The 26,556-nt window shown below is 48.5% G+C and overlaps 1 protein-coding gene across 2 annotated transcripts in view; it reads left to right on the top strand.

Moving 5' to 3' along the window:
* myo10 (myosin X) overlaps positions 1-26,556 on the top strand; it is a 508,428-nt gene that overhangs the window by 440,002 nt on the left and 41,870 nt on the right. For both annotated transcript variants that reach the window (XM_038797136.1, XM_038797137.1), the window contains 3 exons: positions 2,505-2,802; positions 13,495-13,699; positions 14,025-14,161. In XM_038797136.1, coding sequence (XP_038653064.1) covers positions 2,505-2,802; positions 13,495-13,699; positions 14,025-14,161 — 640 coding nt within the window. The remainder of the gene's footprint in view (positions 1-2,504; positions 2,803-13,494; positions 13,700-14,024; positions 14,162-26,556) is intronic.

Raw genomic sequence — 26,556 nt, 5'->3', positions numbered from 1 at the left:
CCCTGAGACCGCCATTATATTCCCTGCCTCAAATGGCATCCGCTTATTGATCAAGATCTCAACCCTCCTTGTTTGCGTCTAGCCCCGAATGAAATATCTGCCCAACCCACCCCTTCCTCAACCTAGTTTGATCCACTACCTCGGGTCTCCTGTAACGTTGCCATGTCCGCCTTCAAACACTTCAAATGCGCGAACACGTGTGCCCTCTTGACCGGCCCATTCAGCCCCCTCATGTTCCATGTAATCAGCATGGGGGGAGGGGGGGGGGGGGGGCAACCTGCTCCTGCAGATCAACCATCATCCTTCTTCGGCCAGCCTCCACGCCTCCAGCGTCCCACGCCTCCTCAGGCCCGCCCTTGGGTATTCACCGTCATCGACCTCCAATTTGTTTCCAAGCCCCAGTCCCTCCCCTGTCAGCAGAACAATTCCCCCCTCTCTCCCCCTCCCCCATAACAAAATGGCAATCCCAACCCCCCACAACAAGCTGATCACATGCTTGCCCCCCCACTGCGCTTCCGTGAGCTAGCCCATCTAGCAAGCCCTGTATCCCTGCCCATGACCCCAAGCATCCCACCCCCCACTGACACTGATGTCCCCCCCCCCCCCCCGCTCGACCATACATATGCAAAACAACATAGCAATCCCCAACAAACACAAAGAAGAAAATTCCACCCACCATCGCCTATTAAGAACAAAGTTAACCTGCATCCAAAACGTAGCAACAGCCCAAACTTTGGGACAAAAACAATACATACAAAACCCAAAGAGAAAAGAAATTTAGCAGCAGAGGTACTTGCCCCCAAGTTCAATGTCCTCCATCACCTGCCTTAACAAAGTTAATCGCCTCATCCAGCAATCAAAATTAAGTTCTTGACCCTCTTAAGAGACCCACAAACGAGCTGGGTACAACATGCCGAACTTCACCCCCTTCTTGAAGAGGACTGATTCAACTTTATTGAAGCTCGCCCTTCTTTTGGCCAATTCTGCACCCAAGTCCTGGTATATACGCAGCTCACTATCTTCCCATTTGCAGCTCCACGCCTGCCTGGCCCACCTCGAGATCTGTTCCTTGTCCAGGAACCGGTGCATTCATACCACCATCGCCCTCAGTGGCTCATTGATCAGCGGCTTCCTCACCAGCACTCTGTGCGTCCTGTCTACCTCGAAGGGTCGAGTAAACGCACGTTCCCCCAGTATCTTCTCGAACATATGCGCCGCATGTGCCCCTGTGTCCGATCCCTTGCTGTCTTCTGGGAGGCCAACGATCCTCAGGTTCTGCCTGCGTGATCTGTTCTCCAGATCTTCCACTTTCTCTTGCAGCCTTTTCTGGTGGTCCCTCGTCAGCCCATTCTCTGCCGCCACCGCAGTTAGCTGGTCCTCGTGCTCAGCCACCACCGCTTCCACCTTCTGGATCGCTTGTCCCTGGGCTTCCAATCTTTGCTCCACCCGGTCAGTTCCCACCTTCATCAGGCCCAGGTACTATTGTCCTTTGCTTAGCAAAGCTCTCCTGAAGGAATTCCACCAGCTGCTCCACTGACCACTGGGCTGACAATCCCAGTCCCTGAGCCTCCGCCATGTTTTCCTGTGCTGTACACACCACTCCCTTCTTTGCACAACGATCTCTCCTTTTAAGAGCACCTCTGGTCCACTAATCCATAAACTGGCGAGGGATTCTTCACCTTTACCTCACCGGTCTCCTATTTTACTGATCAAATTCCCCATAAGTTGCCGATAAAAGTCCCAAAGGTTCACCATGAGCGGGAGCTACCAAATAAGTGACCACTCACTCCATGGCCGCCATTGGAAGTCAACTCGATCCTCTTTTACCCAGAATTAACTTTAAGGTATCTGTAATTCAAATTCCACTAAAGGAAGTTGACTTTCCAATTTTTCGTGTCGATGTGGAGCTTCGCCTACTAATTAATGTGCTTAAATTGCTGGCACTGCATCCATAATCTACCATCTGTTTATTTTAATATCAAGAAAATTGAGGAGTCTCCTCAGTGTACTCTGGCCCATTGAGTTCTCGAATAATAATAATCTTTATTGTCACAAGTAGGCTTACATTAATGCTGCAATGAAGTTACTGTGAAAAGCCCCTAGTCGCCACATTCTGGCGCCTGTTCAGGTACACGGAGGGAGAATTCAGAATGTCCAAATTACCTAAGAGCACGTCTTTCAGACTTGTGAGAGGAAACCGGAGCACCCGGAGGAAGCCCATGCAGACACACAGAGAATGTGCAGACTCCGCACAGACAGTGACCCAAGTCGGGAATTGAACCTGGTCCCTGGCACTGTGAAGCACCAGTGCTAACCACTGTGCTACTGTGCCACCCATATCCACTCTATCTAGATTTCCAGTGCAAAGGAATACAGACCTAAAAACATGACGTTGGGCCTTAAAATTAGCAGAGAGCGTGTATATTTCCCGTTACAGATATGTTTGTGGCTAAGATCTCCATTGGCTTCAACAAAATCAACTCTATTTCTGATTTGTTTTCCAGTGTTGAAAGAAAAAGGCTACACAACTCTACAGGATGAGGCCATCAAGCTCTTCAATTCTCTACACCAAATGGAATCTATTTCCGATCCGATTCCCATCATAAAAGATATTCTGCTGACTGGGCAAGATCTGCGACCTTTACGGGATGAGCTCTACTGTCAACTTGTCAAACAGACAAACAAAGTGCCTCAGCCAGGGAATCAGTGCAACTTGCGCTGTTGGCAATTACTTGCTTGCATGAGTTGTACATTTGTGCCAAGCCGCACTATCCTGAGATACCTCAAATTCCACCTCAAAAGGTACAATCCATATTATCAACTTAGTTGCCTAAAATAAGAACATAATATTAGGAGTCTGCACGTCCTCCCCCTGTGTGCGTGGGTTTCCTCCGGGTGCTCCGGTTTCCTCCCACAGTCCAAAGATGTGCGGGTTAGGTGGATTGGCCATGCTAAATTGCCCGTAGTGTCCTAATAAAAGTAAGGTTAAGGGGGGGGGGGGTTGTTGGGTTACGGGTATAGGGTGGATACGTGGGTTTGAGTAGGGTGATCATGGCTCGGCACAACATTGAGGGCCGAAGGGCCTGTTCTGTGCTGTACTGTTCTATGTTCTAAGAAGCAGGAGCTGGTGTATGCCATATGATCCCTCAGCCATGTTTCACCATTCAATAAGATCATGGCTGATCTGATCTTGGCCTTCACTCCACTTTCTAGCCTCTTGCTCAAAATGTGTACCTCCCTGATAGTCAAAAATCTGTCTGTCTCAGCCTTGAGTATATTCAACGAATCACAGACATGTTACAGCACAGAAGGAGGCCATTTAGCCCATCACGTCTGCACCAACTCTCCAAATTAGCAATTTCCTTACCGTACTTCCACCTTCTCCCCATAACCTGCGCAGTTTTCCATTTGAAATAACAGTCTAATTCCCTTTTGAATGCTCCAATTAAACCTGCCGCCACTATACTCTTTGGCAGTACATTCCAAATCCTAACCACTTGCTGCATGAAGATGTTTCTTTCCTCCTATCACTTTCTCTCCTTTTGAAAATTAATTTAATCGGTGCTCTCTGGTTCTTGATTTTTGTCACAAGCGGGAACAGTTTCTCCATATCTAATCTGCCCAGACTCCTCATGATTTGGAATACCTCTCTCAAAGTTTCTTTCAACCTTCTTTTTCAAAGGAAAACAAACTTAACCTCTTCAATATATCTTAGAACTAAAGATCCTTACCCTTGGACTGACTCCATCTCATTCTCACAGTTTCTCCAGCTCCGCCACACCCGTTCCAATGATGTCACCTTTGAAAACAGCGCTTCTGACATGTCTGTCTTTTCCCTCAACCAAGGATTTCCCCCCCTATGTTTTTTATAAAATGTTTTTTATTGAGTTTTCATATTTTATATCCAACAAATTACAAATTATTAGAGAGAGAGAGACAAAAAAAAACACGCAAAAGTTAACATATTACAGGTAAGCATCTTCGTAATAACAACTGTGGCCGCCCCCTTTAGCCGGCATATATATTTTATATTCCCCAATACGGCCGAGGCACATGTTTATAGGCATTTATTTATAGTTTGGTTTTGGGCCTTAGCTAGCCATCAAACCCCCATAACGAACCCATAGCCCTCCCCCGGCTACCTTCCCCCGATTCCCGTCCATTTTCCCCTGATTCTTGGCCACCCAACTATTCTTCCTCTTGTACGTTGGCCACAAACAGGTCCCGGAACAATTGCATGAATGGCTCCCACGTTCTGTGGAAGCCGTCGTCCGACCCTCGGATGACGAATTTGATTTTCTCCATTTGGAGAGATTCCGAGAGGTCGGACAGCCAGTCTGCAGCTCTGGGTGGTGCTGCTGACCGGCAGCCAAACAGGATTCTACGGCAGGCGATCAGGGAGGCAAAGGCAAGGGCGTCCGCCCTCCTCCCCAGGAATAGATCTGGCTGGTCTGAAACCCCGAAGACCGCCACTATCGGGCATGGCTCCACCCTCACCCCCACCACTTTGGACATAGCCTCGAAGAAGGCTGTCCAGTACTCCACAAGTCTGGGGCAAGACCAGAACATGTGGGCGTGGTTGGCCGGGCCTCTTTGGCACCGTTCACATATGTCCTCCACCTCCGGGAAGAACCTACTCATACGGTTTCTTGTTAAGTGGGCTCTATGTACCACTTTTAGTTGCGTCAGGCTGAGCGTTGCGCACGTGGAGGTGGAGTTGACCCTATGCAGTGCTTCGCTCCAGAGTCCCCACCCTATCTCCATCCCCAGGTCGTCCTCCCATTTCATTCTTGTTGCGTCCAGTACGGTGTTGTCCCTTTCTACCAGTCGGTCATACATGTCGCTACAGTTCCATTTCTCTAGAATACTTGCGTCCAGTAGGTCTTCCAGTAGTGCCTGTTGTGGCAGTTGTGGGTACGTCCTTGTCTCCTTTCGTAGGAAGTTTTTGAGCTGCAGGTACAGTAGCTCGTTCCCCTCCAGCTAGCCAAAATTTCTCTTGTCAGTTCGTCCAGTGTTGCGATCCTGTTGTCGGTGTATAGGTCCCTGATTGTCAGTGTCCCCCCGTCCTGTCTCCACCTTTTGAAGGTGGCGTCAGTCAGTGCTGGTGTGAACCTATGATTGTTGCAGATGGGAGCCTTGTCCGACATTTTGGTCAGGCCAAATTGCTGCCGCAGTTGGTTCCAGGATTGGAGGGTGGCTGTCACCACTGGGCTGCTGGAGTGTTTTTTGGGTGGGGATGGGAGTGCTGCCGTGGCGAGGGCCAGGAGGGAGGTCCCCATGCAGGAGGCCTCCTCCGCACGCAGCCACTCGGCTTCTGGCTCCTGGATATTTCCCCCCTATGTTGACAGGGTACTCAACCATGTCCAGCCCATCTCTAACACCTCTGCCCTCGCCACTTCTCCTCCCTCCCAAACCATGACAGGGTCCTTCTTGTCCTCACTTTTCACCCCACCAGCCTCCACATTCAAAGGATCATCCTCCGCCATTTCCACCAACTCCAGCATGATGCCACCACTAAACACGTCTTTCCCTCACCCCCATTCCCGGCAGCATTCCACAGGGACCACTCTGTCCGTGACACCCTGGTCTACTCCTCCATCACCCTGAATCCTCGTTCCCATGGCCCGCTCCCCTGAAATTGCAGAAGGTGAAACACCTCCTTTACCTCCTCCCTCCTCACTACCCAGATGAAGCAGCATTTCACCTGCACCTCCTTCACCTTCGCTGACTATATTTGCTGCTCCCATTCCAGTCTCCTCCATATTGGGGAAACGGAACACAGACTGGTGTTTAAACTGGAGGAACATCATATCATCTTCCGATGAAGCACGTTAAAGCTTTCTGAATACAACATTGCATTCCACAAGTTTAGATAGCAAACTTTCCCTCCATTGTAACCCCACCTCCCCCCTTTTGTTGTTTGCTATCAATCATTTTTCAGCTCCTTGGCCTGCCTCTCCTCCACTTGGCCACCTGTCCCTGATTGTTCAGTTGCTCTCATTAACGCATTTTTGTTATCTCTCCACCATTAGCACTCTTCATCCCTTAATGGCTTCATTAACACTTCCCTTGGTCATCTGTTCACAACAAATGTGCTCATATCTTCTTTTCCCTGGCCTTCTGTTCTACCCCACCTCTTCCGTCCACTTTCCGTCCACCTTTCTTCAGTCAGTTCTGTACAATAGTTATTTAGACTGAAAAAATTGGGTTTCCCTTCACAGATACTACTAGACCTCTGCTGATTTTATCCAGCATTTTCTGTTTTTAATCCTTATCCCTGAAATTGTTCTTGTGAATATGTTCTTCACTCTCTTCAATGCCTTGATATCCTTATAAAAATAATAATGATCTTTATCAGTGTCACAAGTAGGCTTACATTAACACTGCAATGAAGTTACTGTGAAAATCCCCTAGTCACCACACTCCGGCGCCTGTTCGGGTACACAGAGGGAGAATTCAGAATGTCCAATTACCTACCATGCATGTTTTTCGGGATTTGTGGGAGGAAACGAAGCACCAGAAGGGAAACCGTGCAGACACTGGGAGAACATGCAGACTCCGCACAGTGACCCAAGCCGGGAATCGAACCCGGGTCCCTGGCATTGTGAAGCAACAGTTCCAAGACCTGAATGCAGAGGGTGGTACAATGGTTAACACTGCTGTATAACAGCTCCCGTGTCCCGGTTTTAATTCCAGCCTCGAGTGACTGTCTTTTGGAGTTTCTCCCCGTGTCTGCGTGGGTTTCCTCCAGGTGCTCCGGTTTCTTCCCACAGTCCAAGGATGTGCAGAGTAGGTGGATTGGCCAGGTTAGGTGGGGTTACTGGATCACAGGGATAGGGTTAGGCAGTGTCCATTTCTCATCATCTGGACTCCTTTTATTTTTATTTGCGTGCATCAGTTCCGTTAAATCATTTCCTAGAAGGGGCTCATCGCTTAAATCATCACCTTTTCCTGGTTGCCAGACTCATGTCTGCAGATTCCAGGCGGTAGCTGCGTAGGCCTGTGGGTGGTCCGATTCGTCATGTCTTACCAACCTGTAGGAATTGTCATGGTGCCAAGAGGGAGTACCGGGGTTGTCGTGTGGTGGTGTTTAGCCGGGAACTGGTGTACTGGAAGTGGAAGCAACATTGTCGGGAGCGGGCTGAGGAAGAGTCATTGGGCGGAGACGGTCATAAAAGGGGTCGCGGGGGCTAGGGTAGCTGATGGCGGGGAGGTCGCCAGGGATGGTAGTCAAATCCGGGCGGCTCTCGTCAGAGTCAAGTTCAAACTTGAGTATGGGCGGAGTCGAGGGGAGAGTATCGTCCTGATTTGGGAGGGGGGGGGGGGGGGTTTGGAGCGGGCATCGGGCTGAATCGGAAGTGGGCAGAGCGTCATCCTCTCCCATTACCAAGGCTAAGTGGTGGGCGTGGCTTTGTTGCGATCCGTAGACTTTGAGTTGGTTGATGTGGAACCAACCAGTCTTACCGTTGGGTTAAGCTATCTTGTACACAGAGGGGCTTACTTTGTCAGAGATGGAGTAGGGGCCTGCGAAATTAGGGGCTAGGAAGTAGCTGGGGTTGTATAACGAGATCATAACTTGCTGGCCGACTGCATACTCTATGGGGGTGAACCTTTTTGTCGAAGCTGGCTTTACTTTGCCTTTTCCTAGCGCCTAGTCAGACAGCAGCAGCCAGTTGTGCCGCTTTAATGTTCTCTGTGACCTGTTGCTTTTTCGTGGGTGAGCGCGGCTACTGCGGGATTTGCCAAATTGAGCCCTAAAATGAGCTGGTTTAGCTCACCAGGCTAAATCGCTGGCTTTTAAAGCAGACCAAGCAGGCCAGCAGCACGGTTCGATTCCCGTACCAGCCTCCCAGGACAGGCGCCGGAATGTGGCGACTAGGGGCTTTTCACAGTAACTTCATTGAAGCCTACTCGTGACAACAAGCGATTTTCATTTTCATTTTCATTTAATAAAAATTTACAAAACATAAACACTCGCTCCAAAGTTCATTGTCCTTGGTCTTCTGCCAGGCCTTTGTCCCTGATAAAGTTCATTGCCTCCTCTGGCGATCCAAAGTAAAGTTCTTGGTCCTCAAATGTGAGCCACAAACCACAAATGCACTGGGTACAACATGGCAAACTTCACCCCCTTCTTAAAGAGGGCCGACTTCATAGAACATAGAACAGTACAGCACAGAACAGGCCCTTCGGCCCTCGATGTTGTGCCGAGCAATGATCACCCTACTCAAACCCATGTATCCACCCTATACCCGTAACCCAACAACCCCCCCCCCCTTACTTTTTAGGACACTACGGGCAATTTAGCATGGCCAATCCACCTAACCCGCACATCTTTTGGACTGTGGGAGGAAACCGGAGCACCCGGAGGAAACCCACGCACACACGGGGAGGACGTGCAGACAGTGACCCAGCCGGGAATTGGAAAGGAGTCTGGGTGGTCAGTTACATAAGCTATGGCTGCCAGTTCGGCTGCCTGCAAACCCAAGGGGCCGGGTAATTTTAAAGATACCTCTTCTAGTGGGCGTCCCTGTGAGTCCTCCATGTAAATCCCGCATCCTGTGATTCCTACTCCATCCTCAACACTGGAGGAGCCATCTACACAGATCTTTACTGTGTCCCCTGTGTCTTGGGAACTTTGTGCCTCACCGTTTACACGTGGTTGTAGCGATTTGGGAACCAAGGGTCCTGTGGGGCGTGGGGCTGCCATTATCTGGCATTCGTGTGGGTTCCCTGCATATTGTAAATTGTCTGCTAAGATCGTGTGGGTCTTGATGCGTTTCACAGAAATATCCCTGCCTTGCAATAAGAGTGTCCAGCGAGCTGCTTTGATCTGGCTCCCTGAACCATCCTTTAGTTTGCTGTCTAACAACAGTTGGGTCGGGGTATGCTTGGTTAATATCGTGACTGGGTTGAGGCCTGTAATGTAGGCAAAGTACTGGACTGCCCAAAAGACTGCAAGCAAGTGTCATTCGCAGGCAGAACGTCCTTGTTCTATGGGGTCTAAAACTCTGGAGGCAAAGGCTACCGGTCCTAATCGGTTGTGGCGTTCCTGTAGGAGCACTGCTGAGAGGGTTCGGTGGTTGCTACATCTATGGCATGGGGCAAGGCGGGGTCGGGAACTTGTAAAGCGGGAGCTCTACTTAGGGCGAGTTTTAAATCGTCTAATGTGTCAATTCCATGGGGTGTTCTTTTTCAGAAACTCTGAGAGCGGGGCGACTTTGGTCGCAAAACCGCCTATATAATTTCTGCAGAATCCCACTAAACCTTAAAATGAGCGGAGTACACTTACATTATGGGTCAGGGGCAAGTTCACGATGGAGTCTATTTATTTTTGTTCAATTTCACGTTTGCCGTGTGTAATAGTGGAGCCTAAATAAAGTACATTTTCCCTCAATATCTGTGCCTTTTTAGGATTTACCTGACATCTAATGGACTGGAGCAGGGTTAGTAATTCGGCCAATAGAGCCACGTGCTCTTCACTGGTATCGGTTTGCAGGAGCAGGTCGTCTACAGACTGAATTAGGCATTCGGGGTGGGAGAATGTGGAAAGACCAGCAGCTAGCTGTCTGTGGAAAATGGAGGGAGAATTATGGAAATCTTGAGGTAGACACGTCCACGTGTACTGTTGTCCTTGAAAAGTGAATGCGAATTTATACTGGCAGGCCTGATCGAGGGGAATGGACCAAAAACCATTGCTGATATACAGCGCTGTGAAATACTTTGCTTGCACTCTGTGCTTAAGCATGGTCGCGGGACTCGCAGCAACGGTGGGTGTTGTTAAAGGGGTAACTTTGTTCAGTTCACAGTAGTAAATGGTGAGTCACCATGAACCGTCTGGTTTCTTTACGGGCCAAACCGGGGCATTATAAGTGGAAGCTACGGGTTGAATCACTCCTTGCTTTAACAGACTGTTAATTACCTTTAAACTTTCGCCCTCAGCCTGCTGTGGAAAACCATACTGTTTCTGTGGTTTGGGGGCGGGACCTGAGATCATGATCGTACCTGGAATGCTTGTGTTGGGCAAACACGCCTTTGTATGTGGCTAATACCCATCTAACGGTGTCGTCTGTGCTAATTGCCGAATGGTTAAACCAATAATCCCCCTACTGAGCAAATCCTGTTTTCGTAATCTCCAACTGAGAGTGTGGTGGGGGCTCTAGCTGTCTTGAACATTCGCCAGACACACTTGTTTACGGGGTCGAAGGAGAGGTTATGTGAGTTCATAAAGTCTATGTCTAGGATGTGTTCCGCAGTCGGGGGTAGGTCTACTGGAACAACGGGGTGGGTAGTGGTTATGTTTCCTATTTGGACGGATATAGGGGCTGTGATGTATCCCTGTTACATGTGGCCTGTGAATCCACTGAGTGTGATGGTATCTGTGCTGGGCCAGGGTGTTTTTTTGGAATAGGTTTGCGGGGTTTAGTGTGGTTCGGGATCCTCCTGTGTCCCAAAGAGAATCAACTTCTTGTTCCCGGACTGTGCCTGTGACTACCGGTCTTCCTACATTATCCCAGCGCGTGTCACAGACCCATGTTGGAGACTCTGGACACCGTCAATCCAGGGAGTTATAAGCGAGGTTGTCTGAACGGGCGTTTACGTTATGCATGGGGCGAGCATTGCCTTCTAGCTGTCGCGGCTGGCGATCGTGGTGTGGCCTATTGTTTCTGGGTGGGGGGTTGTGCTGTTGGGGCCGTTGGTGTGGGGGTTTTTGTCTGCAATCGTGAGCAAAATGTCCTACTTGTCCACAAGTGTAACATGAATCTCGTGGGGGGCTTGTGCTCTGGGGTACTGTTCCCGGGGGAGATGTTCCTCTCTTCTGCCCTCATTTATCCATGCGGGTTCCTGGATAGTTCTGACTAGGTACATTGTGGCTTCTATTGCATTCTGGTCCACCTGATCCTGATGTGATTGTTCCCATGCCCTGGATAGGCGTCTAAGTACCCAAATCTCATTGTGCGTGGTATCTTCTGGGTCATAATTCGTGCAAGCCTTTTTACCTGCTTTAGTGGCATGTGAAACTAATGTACGGGACCATTTAGTGGTGTCTTCCTCATCGAGGTGAGCGCAGTCTAAGTTTCGATATACTGCCTTGAAATGTATCCCGAGGCGACTGGCAAAGGCAGTCGGATGTTCCCTTTCTTTTACCTGCATCTGTTCAAACCCTCTACCGGATCCCCTTTGTTGTATCCAATAGCATCTAACATTGCGGCCTTCATTTCCTCTAGGGTTCCTCCTCCTACATTTTGGGGGTCTGGCAAGGCTGACCTTACTGACTGGCTGAGACTCATTACTATCAATTTAACTTTCTCCCTCTCATCTAATCCATACATAACCTTTTGTTGGCGCACCTCCTCAAAGCTCTGCGGGTCTGCAGTGGGCTGAAATGGAGTAAGCATCCCTCAACTGAGTTACCGAAAGTGGGGTGATGTAGGTGATATCTGGACCTGCCTGATCCCTTATCTTTCTTTCCGTGGTGTCCGGATTCATGGGTGTTGGTGCGACCTGTTGGCCTTTCGTTTTGGGATGCGTGGCGGCTGCTTTTGACTTTCCGTTCCTTTAACATACATTTGCGCGCTTTCAGTTAATTCTTTCCAATCTGCCATTTCTTCCTCATCTGTCTCGTCTGTCCCGAAGGTACACATAAAACCATTCTGAACTGAAAGTAACGACTGGAGTTTATTTATCTTCCACTAGCATTTAACGTGGTCAACAGTGCTCTGCCTTTCTTCTTTAGCGCTCTTAAAGCTGCCTGTAAATCGGCGCATTTCTTTGTTAATTGGGTGACCTGGTGTTCAGTCTCCTCTCTTATCAAGATTGCACGCTTGATAGACCTTGTCGTACTGGGTCTGAAAGCTACTAAGGTGTACTATGCAAGACTGGTGGGCGCGTTTAACACTGGCGATTTCCCTGTCTTTAGCGGCTAACTTCTCCCGGCGTTCCTCAATAATGTTCTCACTTTCTTTACTGTTTCCCTCATACTCCTCTTCCTTCTCTGCTAACTGTCTGCGGAGCGTCTCGACGGCCGCCTCGGAACTGTGCCAAGCAGCACACTATTGCCATTGGCTTTCTAAACTTTGCTGCGTTTTTCTTATATGTCACAAAAATTCTCCCACCAAGTCTGTCCTATCTTTCCTGGACCTGTCTCGGTGTTTGCACAAAAATTCGACCCCTTTAAATACTTTCTCAACAAATCCTCCCATATGGGGCACTGCTCTGATTTGTCAACTATTGTAACCTCAGATTGCTGCTGTGGGTTCATCAACTTTTCTATCATCTACGCTGCCATCTCTTCTCTACTTAAAATTTAAGGAGTCGATCGAACAACAGGTATGGCTTACGGCTATATTCCGGTTCACAATCCCTATAGATTTGCATGCAAGTCTGACAAGTTTACCTTACCCTTCCCTGTCAGTTATGCATACGGTTCGTGCACGCTTCCGAAATTCGGTTATTTGGTTGATATGAAACTTACTCTTGTGGTTCATTCTCTTTCTCCAATTTAATTCAAAGTTGTGGGATCTCTCGGAGTAATAAAGTCACTTCTAATCGAGTCCTGTCTGAGACGCCAATAAATGTTGCCTTCTTTACTTTGGGGTGAACCTCGAGCTGTTTCTTCTGTCGACCAAATGACCACACAACCAATATGTTAGCTCAAAAACACAGTTTATTAATAGCACAAGACTTGTATCTCTATGCAATAACTCGTGTGGCTCCGTACTAAACTGCACCTAATGACTAAGATGACCTTTACTTAACTTCGAGTGACCGGCACTGTGCGAGATAAGGCCTTTATCCGGGTCCACGAGGTCGGTTTGGAAGTGATTGGGTTTGTCTCAGCTGGGCTCGTCCTTCAGGAATGGTCGCGGGTCCTTGAACTCGGTTGTTCTGCTGCAGTTAGTCACACACAGGCCGCTCCTAAAAGAGATCGATCTCTAGTGCGCAGGGCTTTTTATCCTTCATCTCTTCCGCGCGCTTTTGGGCGGTTCTTACTCCATGTCCAATGGATCGATAGAGTTTTCGATCACCCTCATCGATCTCAGCCAATTAGCGGGCGGATACCTTGATAGCTGGCCGGGTCCTGGCTATCATGTCCAAGGCATGTAGGCCTTTCCAAATAGGGGGGGGTGGCAGCGATTAGTCTGCCACTGTTGTAACTCCTTGATTCAAACTCTATTGTCCTGGGGACATGGTGATCGACTCTTGATGGAAACAAGTTTCAGCCAAGTCTGGTTCCTTTGCACAATACACAGAGGCTGTGTACCTGTCTGTGTCCCAAATTGATCATAATTCCAATGGTCCTTTGCAGGTAGCCATTTTACATGGCTACAATATGAGTAATATTATAATATCTTGTCTTAAATGTATTTTTGAAATGGACGTGCTTGGAAGTTGAGCTTATTGACATATTTCAATTGTAGATATGTTTATAGCTCACATCCATAATGAAACCTGCATAAGATTACTCCACTGTTAACAATTTGATTTTGTTACTAGGATACGAGACCAATTTCCAGGAGAGTTGGAGAAGTATGCGGTATTTATAACTGAATCACTAAAGAAAACTAAAACCAGGGAGTATGTGCCTTCTCGGGAAGAAATAATAGCCTTGATCAAAAGACAAGAAATGACCTCTACAGTTTATTGCCATGGAGGAGGTTCCTGCAAAATCACAATTAATTCTCACACGACTGCAGGCGAGGTAAGGTTTCAGAACAGAAGTCAGCTTGTCAAGTTCAATCTTTTTGTGCTGTGGTCCAACTTGTCCTAAATGGTTTCGAATATAATGAACCTTGGCACAAGTTGGTTGAATGATATGCATTATGTGTGAATCTTGGCTGTTGTGGTAAGAATGTTCCTGCCGGCTATACAATGTAAAACTGAGCCCAGCACAACATGCTCTAGTCTAAACCACATAGTAGATGAAGGAAGGGAGACTCGCCGCCACTTTGGCAGTTGTAAGAAATAAAAATGCAAAATTCAAAATAATAGACTGAGAAAGAAAACTTTCTTTTTTGTTATTACAGGTTGTTGAGAAGTTGATTCGTGGACTGGCCATGGAGGACAGCAAAAATATGTTTGCTCTCTTTGAACATAAGGGTGCTGTTGATAAAGCAATTGAAAGCAGAACAGTCGTCGCTGATATTTTGGCAAAATTTGAAAAGTAAGTACAAGTCCCTTTTCCTCCTGATTCTCCTGTTGCATCGTAATTTATTTCTGATTTCCTTTGCCTTATATCAAAGTAGCTTTCATTGCAATCAGTTTGTTATTGGAATGTAGTAATTCATTAATCCTACAATATGTTGTTTCAACTGGTACTGCACTGCAAAGCTTTAGACATGTCCAGCTTGCCTTTATCATGAAGGAGCCATTATACAAGGCAGAAAGTCCCTTAGTCCAGATACTTACAAGGGCAGCATGGGAGTTTTAACCCCATGGTTTATGGTTCTCTTTTAAAAGCCCAATTCCCTGCCTGGATGTTAGCCTGTTGGCAAGGAATTCTCCAGAAACAAACTTCAGCCCAAAAGCAAGCAAGTTCCGTGGTCAATGGGGACAGGAATTATAGGCTGTATACTCCATAGTTTGGAGGCTCTGAGGCAATGTTCGATCTAACTTTTTTCTGTTGTGAACAGCCTACTTATTCAACTGCATGAACACTTTAAGTTTTTTAAACAGCAATATTTAAGTGGTCCAACTTGTGGCACAGGAACGTCCAAGTTGCTTAGAAGTAACAATTGGTCTGAGATTGGTTTCCGACGTCTTAAAACGTAATTCGCAATTGTCCTGAACCCACCCCATAAAATGACTCCTTTTTTTAACTCTGTGGAGCATATTGGGTCATAAAGTACTGATATAGTTCACAATCTCACTTGGATTGCAATGTGATAGGCATAACTGTCATTGAACAATGGACTGCCTTTAAAGAGGAGTTAGGTCGGGTGCAATCAAATTACAATCCCATGAGAGGAAATGGCAAGGTACTTTTCATAGAATCATAGAATTTACAGTTGGGAAGGAGGCCATTCGGCCCATCGAGTCTGCACCGGCCCTTGGAACGAGCACTGTACCTAAGCCCACACCGCCAACCCATCCCCACAACTCAGCAACCCCACCAAACCATTTTGGACACTAAGGGCAAATTAGCATGGCCAATCCACCGAACCTGCACATCCAGTCCGAAGACTGTGGGAGGAAACTGGAGCACCCGGAGGAAACCCACGCAGGCACGGAGAGAACATGCAAACTCCGCACAGTGACCAAGCCAAGAATCGACCCTGAGACCCTGGAGCTGTGAAGCAACACTGCTAACCACTGTGCTACTGTGCGGCTCACTTTTGATCTGCCTTTACCAAGGAAGATTATGCTACTGGAGTCAGGGAAAGAGAAAGTAGTTGAGATACTGGATGGGCTAAAATTGATAAAAACAAAGTATTAGATAGGCTGGTTATACTCGAAGTCGATCAGTCACCAGGAGGAGATCAGATGCATCGGAGGATATTGAAGGGAAGGATAAGTCCAGCAACTACAGCCCAGTCAGTTAACCTCAGTGGTGGGGAAACATTTAGAAACAATAATCAGAAATAAAATTAACAGTCACATGGAAAATGGTGATTAATCAAGGATTGGCAAGGAATTCTCCAGAAACAAACTTCAGCCCAAAAGCAAGCAAGTTCCGTGGTCATTGGGGACAGAAATTATGGGCTGCATACACCATAGTTTGGAGGCTCTGAGGCCAGCAGGATTTTTTAAGAGTACATCAAACTAATTTGATTGAGTTTTTGATGAGGTAACAGGTAGAATTTATGAAGGTAATACATGTGGTGTACATGGACTTCCAAATGGTGTTTAATAAAGTGCAACATAATATGCTTGTCAATGAAGTCCTTGGAATAAAAGGAACAGTGGCAGCAGGGACATGAAGTTGCCAGAGAGAAAGGTTATTTTTCAGATTGGAAGGCACAATATAGTCTGGTTCCCCAGGGATCAATGTTAGGACAACAGCTTTTTTGATCCATATTAAATATGGGAATAAGGTAGGTGAACATGGAGCGTGGATTGGTACTTGGGACTAGGATGTTGTGGCCATTACGGAGACATGGTTATAACAGGGACAGGAATGTTGTTGGAAGTTCCGGGGTATAGCTGTTTCAGTTAAGAGTAGGGAAGGTGGTAAAAGAGGTGGAGGAGTTGCATTGTTAATCAAGGACATTTTAACGGCTGCAGAAAGGCAGTTCGAAGGGGATCTGCCTACTGAGGTAATATGGTCCGAAGTTAGAAATAGGAAAGGAGCGGTCATGTTGTCAGGAGACACTACACTTGTAGTGTCCCCCACCCTTCCCCCTCCTCTAACCTTAGGGGTAGAGTGAATAACAGGTAACTTTCTTTTTCTTGTTTTATCTAGAGGGGATGGCAGGGAAGGCAGTGCAATGTTCCTCCTGCAGAATGTTTGAGGTAAGGGACACCATCAGTGTCCCTGCTGATTTCACTTGTGGGAAGTGCACCCATCTTCAGCTCCTCAGAAATCGCATTAGGGAACTGGAGCTGGATGAACCTCGGATCATTCGGGAGGCAGAGGTGGTCAGAGATAGTAGCTTCTGAGATGTAGTTACTCCGAAGAATCAAGGTAGATGGGTGACGGTGAGAGGGGCTGGGAGGAAGCAGTCAGTACAGGGATCCTCTGTGGTCGTTCCCCTCAGCAACAGTATACCGCTTTGGATACTGTTGAGGGGGATGACCTACCAGGGGTAAGCCATGGTGAACCGATCTCCAGCACTGAGTCCATCCCTGTGGCTCAGAAGGGAAGGAGGGAGAGCAGGAGAGCAATAGTTATTGGGGACTCGATAGTTAGAGGGACAGATAGACGGTTCTGTGGCAATGAAAGAGACTCACGGATGGTATGTTGCCTCCCGGGTGCCAGGGTCGTGACTTCTCGGACTGCGTTTTCAGAATCCTTAAGGGGGAGGGGAAACAGTCACAAGTCGTGGTACACATCGGTACCAACGACATAGGTAAGACAGGAGACGGGGATTTAAAACAGGAATTTAGGAAGCTAGGGTGGAAGCTGAGAGCCAGGACAAACCATGTTGTCATCTCTGGTTTGTTGCCAGTGCCACGTGCTAGCGAGTTGAGGAACAGGAAGAGAGTACAGATACACACGTGGCTGCAGGGATGGTGTAGGAGGGAGGATTTCAGTTACGTGGATAATTGGAGCACATTCTGGGGAAGGTGGGACCTGTACAGACAGGACAGTTTGCATCTGAACCAGAGGGACACCAATATCCTGGGAGGGAAATTTGCTGCGGCTCTTCGTGGGGGGGAGGGTTTAAACTAATTTGCCAGGGGGATGGGAAAACGAGCTGTAGTCCAGAAGCCAGTGTTGAGAGTAGTGAGGTACTGAGGTGGGTATCAAGGTCGCAGGAGTGTACCGGCAGACAGAAAGGTGGGTTGAAGTGTGTCTACTTCAATGCAAGGAGCATCCGGAATAAGGTAGGTGAACATGGAGCGTGGATTGGTACTTGGGACTACGATGTTGTGGCCATTACGGAGATATGGTTAGAACAGGGACAGGAATGGTTGTTGGAAGTTCCAGGGTAATGATGTTTCAGTCAGAGTAGGGAAGGTGGAGGTGGAGGAGTGACATTGTTAATCAAGGATAGTTTAACGGCTGCAGAAAGGCAGTTTGAAGGGGTTCGGCCTATTGAGGTAATATGGGCTGAAGTTAGAAATAGGAAAGGAGCGGTCACATTGTTAGGATTTTTCTATAGACACCCAAATAGTAATAGAGGCGTGGAGGAAGAAATTGCAAAACAGGTTATGGATAGGTGATGAGGTCTCAGGGTAGTTGTAATGGATGACTTTAACTTTCCAAATATTGATTGGAACCTCCATAGGTCGAAGAGTTCGGATGGGGCCGTTTTTGTACAGTGTGTGCAGGAGGGTTTCCTGATACAATATGTGGATAGGCCGACAATAGGAGGGGCCACATTGGATTTGATTATGGGAAATGAACCGGGCCAACTGTTAGATCTGTTTGTGGGAGAGCACATTGGAGATAGTCTCTGTGGTGATATGCATCACTGTAAATATGATGTGGAGATGCCGGCGTTGGACTGGGGTGAGCACAGTAAGAAGTCTTACAACACCAGGTTAAAGTCCAACAGGTTTGTTTCAAACACTAGCTTTCGGAGCACTGCTCCTTCCTCAGGTGAATGGAGAGGTATGTTCCAGAAACATTTATAGACAAAGTCAGAGATGCCGGACAATGCTTGGAATGCGAGCATTAGCAGGTAATCAAATTGTTACAGATCCCTCTCTCTGGATGTGATTAAATCTATCTCCAAGTCTGAACCTTCCTTTGTCAGAGTGCACATCAATGAAGCTGCTTATGCTATGTCAAAAGCATAACAAAACACTGACCACAATTTGGTGTCTTTCACTATTGCAGTGGAGAGGGATAGGGCCATATGGCAGGGCAAGGTTTATAATTTGGGGAGAAGTAATTATGATGCGATTAGGCAAGAATTAGTGAGCAAAAGATGGGAACAGAAACTGTCTGGGAAAGGCACAAATGAAAAGTGGAGCTTGTTCAAGGAACAAATACTGTGTGTCCTTGATAGGTATGCCCCTGTCAGGCAGGGAGGAAATGGCTCTGTGAGGGAACCATGGTTCACAAAAGAGGTTGAAAGTCTTGTCAAGTGGAAAAAAGAAGCATTTGTAAGGATGAGAAAATAAGGTTAAGTTGGGTCGCTTGAAGGTTACAAGGTAGCAAGGAACAAGCTAAAAAAAAAGGCTTAGGAGAGCTAGGAGGAGGCATGAGAAGTCCTTGGCGGGTCGGATCAAGGAAAACCCCAAGGCTTTTTACTCTTATGTGAGAAATAAAATAATTGTGCATGGAGTCAGAAGAGATAGGAGAGATGTTGAGTGAATACTTTTCTTCAGTGTTCACCAAGTAGAGGGGCCATGTTTTTGAAGGTGGGAGTGTGATACAGGTGAGTAGGCTGGAGGAGGTAGATGTTCTGAGGAAGGATGTATTAGCAATTTTGAAAGACCTGAGGGTCGACATGTCCCCTGGGCCAGATGGGATACAAGACCAGGGATGTACTTCTGACACTATATAAGGCTCTGGTCAGACCCCATTAGGAGTATTATGAGAAATTTTGGGCCTCGTATCGGAGGAAGAATGAGCTGGCCTTGGAAAGGGTCCAGAGGAGGTTCTCAAGAATGATCCCTGGAATGAAGAGCTTGTCGTATGAGGAAAGGTTGAGGACTCTGGGTCTAAACTCGATAGAGTTTAGAAGGATGAGGGAGGATCTTATTGAAACTTACGAGATTCATGGAGAGGGTGTTTCCACTTGTAGGAAAAACTAGAAGCAGAGGCCACCATCTCAGACTAAAGGGACGATCCTTTAAAACAGAGATGAGGAGGAATTTCTTCAGCAAGAGGGTGGTGAATCTATGGAACTCTTTGCCGCAGAAGGCTGTGGAGGCCAAATGACTGAGTGTCTTTAAGACAAAGATAGTTTTTTGATCAATAAAGGGATCAGGAGTTATGGGGAGAAGAAATGGGAAGAGAAAAATATTAGCCATGATTGAATGGCGGAGCAGACTCGATGGGCCAAGTAGCCTAATTCTGCTCCTATGTCTTTTGGTCTTAAAAGGTGCAGAAAAGGTTTATGAGGAATAGTTCCAGGAGTGAGAATGATAAAAACACAAGCTAAGAACATAAAAATAGGAGCAGGAGTAAACCATGCAGCCAAGGATAGATTGCAGAAGCTGGGGTACACGCTTTTTTCATATAATTTACAGTGCAGAAGGAGGCCATTCGGCCCATTGAGTCTGCAACTGCTCTTTGAAAGAACACCCTACCCAAGCCCACGCCCCCACCCTATCCCCATAACCCACTCACCCCACCCATCACTAAGGGCAATTTTTGGAAACAATGGGCAATTTATCACGGCCAATCCACCTAACCTGCACATCTTTGGACTGTGGGAGGAAACCGGAGCACCCGGAGGAAACCCACGCACACACGGGGAGAACACGCAGACGCCACACAGACAGTGACCCAGCCGGGAATCGAACCTGGGACCCTGGAGCTGTGAAGCAATTGTGCTAACCACTATGCTACCGTGCTGCCCCTCTTTAAGATTTAACATTTTGAGGGGGTTAGACAGAATAAGTAGGGAGAAACTATTCCCTTTGGCAGAATCAATTTAAGTTGATTGGCAATGGAACCAAAGGCAACATGAGGAACAATTTTTTAATGCAGCAACTTGTTAGGATATGGAAAGCATTGCCCGAAAGTGCAATAAAAACAGAAAATACTGGAAATACTCATCATGTCGGGCAGCATCAGTGACAAAATGAAACAGAATTAACATTTCAGCTCAAGGACCTTTCTTCAGAACTGAAGAAAGATAGAAATTTAATAAGCTTTTAGCAAGGGAAAGAGGATGTGGGAAGAAGAACAAAAGAGGCCTTTGATAGGGTGCAGGTTAACAAAGGATTTCAAGATACAAAAGGCAATGAGAGCGGGTGTGGTTGTCCATTGACATACTGTGGAGTAATATCAGTTCTTTCAGTTTCAGTAGTTAGATACTTACCGGGAATCTCCGTTTGGGAGGCTATGGGCAAGATCAAACCAAAAAAAAAAATCAGTCCAGTGCCAGGACTGAACCCACTATCTAAAGGCTCTCTGTTGCTCTCTGTTGCTATATCGGGCCCTGGCTGCAAAAGCCCTATGATCTCTCACCAGAGGTGAATTGGAACTGGATTTTGCTCTGAAGCAATTATCTATCCCTCGCTGTGCAAATTCATGCATGGCGAGGAATAGGAGGGATTCCCGCGTGAATCCTGCTATTGGACAGCCATTTTGAGCTGGCGGCCCAATAGCGAGGTCCTGTGGCTGACTACTCCCTGCATCGCAAAGCAGCCCCCACCTCCCCTCTGCATTGCGATTCAGCCCCTCACCACAAGATTTTCTGGGGCCCCTCCGTCTGCCAAGTAAGGGGGTTACACGATCCACCTGCCCATCCCCCCCAAAAACCCTTAACTGAAGGGACCCCCCCCCCCCCAAAAGATACTCCCTGCCAAAAGGAACCCCTCCCCAATGTACTCCCCAGAAAGGAGACCCCTGTATGGAAGCTAGCGAGCAGTCCAGACAGGGGCAGTGTAATAAAACTACTGTTGTAACATTCATTGGGCATACACCTGCTGGCTCAGACAGAGGAAGCACCATGTGTCCATTTTCCAGAGAAAAGCATTGACCTGTGTTTAAATCCCTCAGATCATTTATCTGCAAGCCATTCATTAATTTATCTTACTGGACTGTGATTGACAGCTTCCACAAACACAGTTGTTCGCCTTGCTTCATTCATCTCCCATCATGGATGAGTAACTTTGAATTAATGTAACCACAATGTTTACAAACATCAATCACTTCAAAGAGAGATTTTCCAGCTCAGGACTTCAAAATCACTCAAGCCTGAAGGAGGGTGATTGGAATGATTAGGGGAGGTCTCTTTAGTTAGGGGGTCTCTTTGGTCGGGGGGGGGGATCCCTTTAGGCAGGACGTCTCTGTGGGGGGTCTCTTTCATTAATGGTTTCTGGGGGGATCCCAGGAGGGTCCCCCTCTTCAGGAGGGTCTGGTGGACATCTCCCTATATAGGGGACCTCTTTGGAGGGCGGGGGGGGACTCCCTTGCGCCATGGTGAGGTCCACCATGTCAGGTACATGTTTGGTAATATTTGTTGTGAATCCCGCCCACGTGATTCCCAGCCCAGAAGAGCAGAAAAATCATGTGGGCCCAGCATCTCTGGTGCCGGGCCCGCTAAGTGGAAGCAAATGAGTCATTAGCATTCTCCTTCTTGTGTGCGGCACAAACCTCAATTCCAATCCCGGGCAGCCGGAGCATAGAGTTTGATTCGGCACCCGGCACGAACTTCTGTTTTAACCGGACACCCGATTCTCCGCCCAACTGTGATCCATGTTGCCACGTTGTGCAGCAGAGAATCCAAGCCACTATGTTGTAATGTTTTCACTGCAGTGGTGGATTATTGAGCTCTGTCTTGCAAAGGTAAGTTGACCATTATATTCACTAACACTTTTTAGAGCCATAGAGGTCTACAGTACAGAAAAGGTTCATTGGCCTATCGCATCTGCGCCAGTCTAAAACAACCACCTAGGTACTTCCGGTGGTGAGTGGTCGCATATTTGGTGGCTCCTCGTCATGGTGGACATTTTGGACTATTTCCCCGATTTGCGGTGGAGCTGAGTGATGGTATAAGGAGGTGGTGAGGTGGAAGAAGAGAGTTTCCCACCAGTTTATAGATTTGTGGACCGGAAGTGGTCGAAAAAGGAGAGTGCATTTGTTGGAAACTGGTTTTGGAGCCTGCGACACAGGGGAAGATGGCGGAGGGTCAGGGTCCGAGTCTGCCGGCCAGTGGTAAACTTGTGACCTTTCTGCACGAGACGTTTGCCCAGCAGAGGAAGGAGTATCTGGAGGACCTGACCAGGGTGGTGGATCCGAAAAGGGCGAGATCGACCACATGGAATTGAGGTTAGAGGTCCAGGGCCAGGCGCTCCAGAAGGTGAAAGAGGCGATGGGCGAGCACGATGAGCACCTTGCGGCGATGACGGCAGAGATGGGGCTGTGAGAGATCATCAGAAGAGGCTGCAGGACAAAGTGGATGATGTAGGGAATAGATCGCGCAGGCAGAATTTAAGGATCAGCGGCCTGCAAGAGGGCAGGATGCCCAAGGGTACGGATGCCGGTGCATATGTGACATGAATGTTTGAGAAGTAGCTGGGTGAAGGAGCGTTTGCTCGGCCCTTGGAAGTGGACAGGGCGCACAGGCCGCTTATGAGGAAGCCGCACAGAAACGAGCCGCCGAGGGTGATGGTGGTGCGAATGCACCGTTTCCTGGATAAGGAACAGATTCTGAGGTGGGCCAGGCAGGCGAGGCGCTGCACATGGTAAGGCAGCGAGCTGCGTGTCCACCAGGACCTGGGTGCGGAGCTGCCCAAAAGAAGGGCGAGCTTCAATAAGGTGAATTTAGGGGCAGCACGGTAGCTTGGTGGTTAGCATAAATGCTTCACAGCTCCAGGGTCCCAGGTTCGGTTCCCGGCTGGGTCACTGTCTGTGCAGAGTCTGCACGTCCTCCCCGTGTGTGCGTGGGTTTCCTCTGGGTGCTCCGGTTTCCTCCCACAGTCCAAAGATGTGCGGGTTAGGTGGATTGGCCATGCTAAATAGCCCGTAGTGTCCTAAAAAGTAAGGTTAAGGGGGGGTTGTTGGGTTACGGGTATAGGGTGGATAGATGGGTTTGAGTAGGGTGATCATTGCTCGGCACAACATCGAGGGCCGAAGGGCCTGTTCTGTGCTGTACTGTACTATGTTCTATGAAGTCGGCCCTCTTTAAGAAGGGGGTGAAGTTTGCCATGTTGTACCCAGCGCATTTGTGGTTTGTGGCTCACATTTGAGGACCAAGAACTTTACTTTGGATCGCCAGAGGAGGCAATGAACTTTATCAGGGACAAAGGCCTGGCAGAAGACCAAGGACAATGAACTTTGGAGCGAGTGTTTATGTTTTGTAAATTTTGTTAAACTTCTTTTCTTCATACAAGAACCAGTTCATGTTTGGGGCCATTGCTCAGTTTTGTTGTGTGGGTTTTGTTCTTAATGGGGTATGGTGGGTTGATTTTTTTCTTCTTTGTGTTTGGTGGGGATTGTAATGTTTGTATAGAGAGGTTGGTTGCGGGGCGCGGAATCAGTGGGGGGGTAGGATGCTAGGCGCCAGGCTAGCTGGACGGGCTAGCTCACAGAAGCGCAGTGGGGGGCGAACATGTGATAAGTTTGTTGCTGGGGGTTGGGATTGTTATTTTACTATGGGGTGGGGGGGGGGGGGAGAGGGAGGGGGGTAGAATTCTGCTGATGGGAGGGATTGACGAATGGCAATAGGATGGGGGTCGATGACGGCGAGCGCCCGGGGGCAGCCTGAGGAGTCACGGGCTGGGGGGCTGGCCGAGGAAGGGCTATGGTTGATCGGCAAGGAGGGGGCGTGCGGGTGGTGGTGAGGTTGGGTGGGGGGGAGGGGGGGTTTCCCCCTGACCAGGCTGATCACATGGAATGTGAGAGGGCTGAATGGACAGGTCAAGAAGGCCCATGTGATTGCGCATCTGAAGAGTTTAAAGGCTGATGTGGCAATGCTACAGGCAACACACCTGAGGGTAGGCTGAGGAAGGGATGGGTTGGGCATTCGGGGCTAGACTCTAAAACTAGGGGGCTGCGATTCTGATAAATAAGCGTGTGACATTTGAAGTCCGAAGCATAGTGGTGGAGTGGGTGGGTGTGTAGGTACGTTTTGGTGAGTGGGAAGTTGAAGGAGTTGCCGGTGACATTGGTGAACATTTATGCACCAAACTGCGACGATGAGGCGAGTATTGGGTAAGATTCCTGATTTGGGCTCGCATCGGTGATTATGGGGGGGGGGGGACTTCAACACTGTTTTAGATCCAAGGCTGGATCGCTCAAGTTCAAGGACAGGGAGGGTGTCAGCAGCTGCGAAGGAACTAAAGGGGTTTATGGAACAGATGGGAAGGGTGGATCCATGGAGGTTTGGGCGGCCGAGATTGAAGGAGTTTTCTTTTTTATCCCATCTACACAGTGTGTACTTCCCGGATCGATTTGTTTGTTTCAGACAGAGCTTTGCTGGCAGGGCTGGTAGATGCCGAGTATTCGGTGATTGTTGTGTCGGACCATGCCCCACACTGGGTGGATTTACAGGTGAGCAGCGAGGGGGCCAGCGCCCACATTGGAGATTAGATGTAGGACTGTTAGCAGAGGAGGGGGTGTGTGTGCGGGTAAGGGAGGCTATCTGGAATTATGTGGAGATAAATGACACAGGGGAGGTCTCAGCAGGTATGGGAGGCACTGAAGGTAGTAGTTAGGGGGGGAGCTGATTTTGATACAGGTACATAGGGAGAAGGTGGAGCAGGCAGAGATGGACAAGCTGGTTCGGGAGATTCTTCAGGTAGACAGAAGGTACTCGGAGGCCCCCGAGGCTGGGCTGTTCAAGGAGCGGTAGAAACTGCAGATGAAGTTTGGGCTGCTATATCCAGGGAAGGCGGTGGGGCAGTTCAGAAAAGCAAGAGGGGTGATGTATGAATATGGGGAGAGGGCCAGCACAATGTTAGCACAGCAGCTGAGGAAATTGGAGGCGGATAGGGAGAATGAAGGATTAGGGGGGGGAACACGATCTTGGACCCAGCGGGGGTGAATGGAGTGTTCAAGGAATTTTATAATAGGCTGTATGAGTCAGAACCCTCAGCTGGGATGGAGGGGATGAGGTGGTTTTTTGGAAGGATTGGAGTTTCCAAGGGTGGGGGAAGAGTTGGTGGAGGGCCATGGGGCCCTGATTGGGCTGTTGAAGTAGTGGAAAGATTGAAGGCTATGCAGTCGGGCATGGCCACAGTACTGGACGGGTATCCAGTGAAATTTTACAAAAGGTTTTCTGGGGAGCGGGGGCCCTTGCTGGCGTTTAATGAGTCTAGGGAGCGAGGTCACAGGCTTCGATCTCCCTGCCCCTGAAGTGAGAGAAGGACCCGGAACAATGCAGGTCATACAGACCAATCTCCATTCTGAATGTGGACGCCAAATTGTTGACCAAGATCCTGGCCTCGAGAATAGAGGATTGAGCGCCAGGGACGATTGGGGAAGACCAGACGGGGTTTGCAAAAGGGAGGCAGTTAACGGCCGATATCAAAAAGCTCTAACGTCAGAAGGCTCTTAAATGTGATCATGGTGCCCTCGGAGGGTAGGGAGGTGAAAGTAGTAGTCGCCATGGATGCGGAGAAGGCCTTTGATCAGGTGGAGTGAGACTATCTGTGGGAGGTCCTGGGGCGATTTGGGTTTGGGCAGGGTTTTGTAGACTGGGTCTGGCTGCTGTACCAGGCACCGGTGGCGAGTGTGCAGACGAACTGAGTGAGCTCGGATTATTTTAGGCTGCACCAGGGGACGAGGTAGGGATGCCCACTCTCTCCACTGCGGTTTACCTTGGCTATAGAGCTGGGGCTGGTTTAGCACAGGGCTAAATTGCTGGTTTTGAAAGCAGACCAAGGCAGGCCAGCAGCATGGTTCAAATCCCGTACCAGCCTCCCCGAACAGGCGCCCGAATGTGGTCAGTAGCGGCTTTTCACAGTAACTTTATTTGAAGCCTACTTGTGACAATAAACAATTTTCTTTTCATTTCATTTCATTTCACAGAGCCACTGGTGATGGCCCTGAGAGTGTTGAAGGACTGGCAGGGGGTTGTGAGGGGGAGGGTGGAGCACAGTGTCTCGCTATACGCGGGCGACCTACTCCTGTATATTTCTGACCCGTTGGGGGAATAGAGAGATTATGAAGATCCTAGGGGATTTTGGCCGGTTTTTGGGGTATAAATTGAATATGGGTAAGAGCGTGAGGTCTTTGCAACCCAGGCGAGGGGGCAGGAGAGGAGATTGGGGGAATGCTGTTCAAGGTAGTGGGTGCGAGTTTTCGGTATCTGGGAATCCCGGTGGCAT

The sequence above is a fragment of the Scyliorhinus canicula genome, chromosome 5, assembly GCF_902713615.1.
Source record: "Scyliorhinus canicula chromosome 5, sScyCan1.1, whole genome shotgun sequence".
Lineage (NCBI taxonomy): Eukaryota > Metazoa > Chordata > Chondrichthyes > Carcharhiniformes > Scyliorhinidae > Scyliorhinus > Scyliorhinus canicula.
Note: the sequence above shows the minus strand (reverse complement) of the source record. Positions and strands in the feature narration are given on the sequence as shown.